Source organism: Fomitiporia mediterranea, assembly GCF_000271605.1.
Source record: "Fomitiporia mediterranea MF3/22 unplaced genomic scaffold FOMMEscaffold_1, whole genome shotgun sequence".
Taxonomy (NCBI): Eukaryota; Fungi; Basidiomycota; class Agaricomycetes; order Hymenochaetales; family Hymenochaetaceae; genus Fomitiporia; species Fomitiporia mediterranea.
Genome location: NW_006760386.1, coordinates 4,674,997 through 4,678,868, shown reverse-complemented (window position 1 = coordinate 4,678,868; position 3,872 = coordinate 4,674,997). Strand labels below are relative to the sequence as shown.

General features: G+C 35.7%; 1 protein-coding gene across 1 annotated transcript; it reads right to left on the bottom strand.

Moving 5' to 3' along the window:
* Window positions 1-529: 529 nt before the first annotated feature.
* On the bottom strand, window positions 530-3,599 carry FOMMEDRAFT_25241 (uncharacterized protein; the record flags this gene model as incomplete). The annotated part of the gene is made up of 18 exons (XM_007261923.1): window positions 530-534; window positions 723-993; window positions 1,050-1,325; window positions 1,377-1,445; window positions 1,498-1,550; window positions 1,613-1,653; window positions 1,856-2,005; window positions 2,033-2,051; window positions 2,144-2,155; window positions 2,359-2,382; window positions 2,428-2,456; window positions 2,774-2,849; window positions 2,971-2,998; window positions 3,111-3,126; window positions 3,184-3,204; window positions 3,324-3,339; window positions 3,397-3,424; window positions 3,537-3,599. 18 exons carry the CDS (start codon window positions 3,597-3,599, stop codon window positions 530-532), a joined length of 1,197 nt encoding a protein of 398 aa, XP_007261985.1.
* Between the last annotated feature and the right edge of the window lie 273 nt (window positions 3,600-3,872).

Here is a 3,872-nt window from a genome sequence, read left to right as displayed (position 1 = left end):
ACAACTTGTTTGTTGTTACTACTGTTGCTATAATCATCATTGTATGTGACAGTACCTGATACAATTATATCAAGATATTACTTGTTTGTAATCTTCATCCTCTCCTCTGTCATCACCCAAAATACACAGTCTTGTCCAATTTCTCTCTCATTCTGACATGTGAATTATACTCTGTACTGACTCAGCTGTACCTGCCAGTTATAGAGAGGAGGAAAAGCAAAATGGTATGAATCATACTACACATTTGCATGGGTACAATTTGTCTTCAACAACCACTGTACAAGCTGTAAAAAGGGCTACATACATACAATAACACTATAGTACTCATAACCAGCAGACAACAAAAATGTAGTAATGTCCTCAAGACAGCTGCTTATAATGTAGAAAGGCTACCTTTGCTAATGCTTGGAGGAATGCCTGCATTACTGAATTCTCATCTAATTTGAGCTCAAATCTGTCTGGGAGCTACTGAGAAAAGGAACAAGCACTTGACAGGTGTTTGTTAATGTATTTAATATTTGACACAAGATCAATCTATAATAAACAAATATAAGTAAGTGACTATAAGTTTACAAACAAAACATGTACAGGTCCAAATGTATTAAACTCAGACTCATTCTTCTGTCTTGTAATATCCACTAAAACCATTACATTACTTATGAATGCATTTGAATCACTATTGATAATCCAGGACTGGCCTTCCTCTATACTATATGTTATACAGTCCTCAAACTGCTTAAAGGACATGTCACAACTACTGATAGTCAACAACAAGTGGCAGAGTGATTGCACCTCCAAAATGTCCACATTCACTACAATCTCTACATTGTGCAATATTTCAAAATATTTGTCAGCATGCCTTTGTGGAAGAAGCAGTAGTTGTACAATCAAGGATGTGTAAAAGGTATCCATCACAATTTTTGGATAAGCCCCATACATGAGTGCAACAGCTAGGGCAGTGTTGTCAATCCATGCTAGCAGATCAAAGGTGACCTAATAGGAGAATTTTCAATCAATACTATTCAGTATATATGACAGTTAGAACTTACATCATACTTGTGCTCATAATAGGAAGAAGGCACATTGTCTATAGCACCCTTCAGAGACTGTAAGAAGACTTTGAGGAAAGGTAAGCACAGTTGGTGTGAGACTGGGTCACATGCTTTGTTCTTGTCTTTAGGTACTAGGTTCTTGACAGAATATACTGGGTCCTTATTGTTCCTCTTCTGCAAAATTTGACTTATTACAGGATCACTCTTCCAAGCTATACTCCTCATCTGCCACAAAAGGACATCTCTAGCACTATCATTTGTATCAATCCAGACCTAATAAATTGTTAGTTTAGTTATCTTTTGACACAAGAGAATATGACATACCCTATCACACATCCTTACAACTATCTTGTTATGATAAAGGTCAAAATGGCCAGAATTTACTGATATAAACTGTACTAATACATTTTATTAGCAAATCTGCTAGAGATACACAGCTACATACATTGTTTTCAGTGTCCTCAAGCAAATGTTCTATTTTCTGGAGCACATTATCAGCTGTAGTAAAGTAATAATACATCAGAATACAATGTGTACAGAGTATTAGTAGCATTATACACATATTTGTCCAGCTTTTTCAAGGACAGGGGCTGTGAACTTGCTACAGTAGAGTCTAAGATAACAGATTCTAAGGTAACACATGTTGAGGTAGACAAAACAGTCTCCTCAGAGAGTGTACAATTGAGTGAACAGTCATACAGGCTTGTAGGAAGTGTTCAGCCCTTAGACAGAGAGTGCTGGTTTAATCCTAAGAAACCAAAGGACTAAGTGGAACTGTCACTTAAGCCAACATAGAAACATACCTGATAGACTGTTTACAGACTACATAGGGGGAGACATTTGCAACATGTTTCAATGTGAGGTGAGAGAGAGTGTTAGGGGAGGATACTCTTTTGAATGTCTGTAGAAAGAGTCCCCCAGGCCAGTCCAAGATTGGACTTCCCTCAGGTCCTCTGATTTATCGGATCATTGGTTATTACCTAACATAAGCTAGCTGTACTATAACATAAATTTCAAATCCTCTAAAAAAATCAAATCACAGTCAATATTCCATTCAACACTAGAATTATATTACTACTCTGTACACATACTACAAGTAAAATCTGAGTAAGAAATATGTCAGGCAGGAAAGACTGGACAGTAAGCTTTTGGGGCAAAAGATGAGGTAACATACAACACAAGAGTATATGATTGCCCCTAAAAAGTTTGGTCAGGAGCCAAATGTTCTGGAGCATGAACTATTCATAGAGGATACATAATTATCCTTTTTCTAGACCTGATTAGCCAGCAGCAAACTCATACTCACTTAGTACTTGTAACAATATAGACCCTAATAGTATTACAGAAACAGTAGACAATTACTAGTTATAGTTACAGTCTGTCTTGTTCCCCCTCAAATATGTTCTACATAACAATATGAGTCATGAGTGAAATCCTAATAATCCTGTACTGTGCCCCCTGTTTGACCAAAATCATTACATAAGTGTAGAGTCTTTTCTATAAATAAATATATTTACTAGGACCAGAAACCAAGTACAATGTAACCAAACATACATTTCAAACATTTTTTTTATTTATAAGGGTACTGTACTCTATAATGTAAATAGTTTTAACAAATAAGTAAACTTTAATAAATCTATGAGAAGTATACAAGGCTTCTTACAGTTACAACAGGATGCTTTTGTGCAATAAATGAATATCAATAGTTTTGACAAGATGACCCAAGTTTGATAGGTTTACAGAAGGTATACAAGGCTTCTTGTAACAGGAGGCTTTTGTACAGCAGATAACCCAAATCTATATATGTGTATGTTTCTTCATTACTAACTAGGATGTCTACTTTACAGCTTTAGATTCCACCCTAGTAGACTGTCTTTCAGCTGTACTTTTACTACTCCTAGAACTCATTCAAACTTACATACAGGCTTCTCTAAGGATTCTAGATACTATTTGTACTTGTTACAATCCTGGGAATAAAGCAAGGCTTCTGTGGTTCTAGCAACCTGTCTACATACACATGTCTGTTTACTTAGTTACTAATCAGTATATTCAACTTACAGCTTTAGTTTGTACCCTAGTAGAACATCCTTTAACTGTACTTTTACTACTCCTAGAACTCATTCAAACTTACATACAGGCTTCTCTAAGGATTCTAGATGCTATTTGTACTTGTTACAATCCTAGGAATAAAGTAAGACTTCTGTAGTTCTAGCAACCTGCCTACATATGTGTGTCTGTTTACTTAGTTACTAATCAGTATATTCAACTTACAGCTTTGGTTTGTACCCTAGCAGAACATCCTTTAACTGTACTTTTACTACTCCTAGAACTTATTCAAACTTACATACAGACTTCTCCAAGGATTCTAGATACTATTTGTACTTGTTACAATCCTAGGAATAAAGCAAGGCTTCTGTAGTTCTAGCAACCTGCCTACATACATGTGTCTGTTTACTTAGTTACTAATCAGTATATTCAACTTACAGCTTTGGTTTGTACTCTAGCAGAACATCCTTTGGCTGTACTTTTACTACTTCTAGAACTCATTCAAACTTATGTGCAGGCTTCTCTAAGGATTCTAGATACTATTTGTACTTGTTACAATCCTAAGAATAAAGCAAGGCTTCTGTAGTTCTGACAACCTGTCTACATACACATGTCTGTTTACTTAGTTACTAATCAGTATATTCAACTTACAGCTTTGGTTTGTACCCTAGTAGAACATCCTTCAGCTGTGCTTTTACTACTCCTAAGACTCATTTAGCTTATGTACTAACTTCTGTAAGGATTCTAAAAGCTATTTGCTCCTATTATGATCCT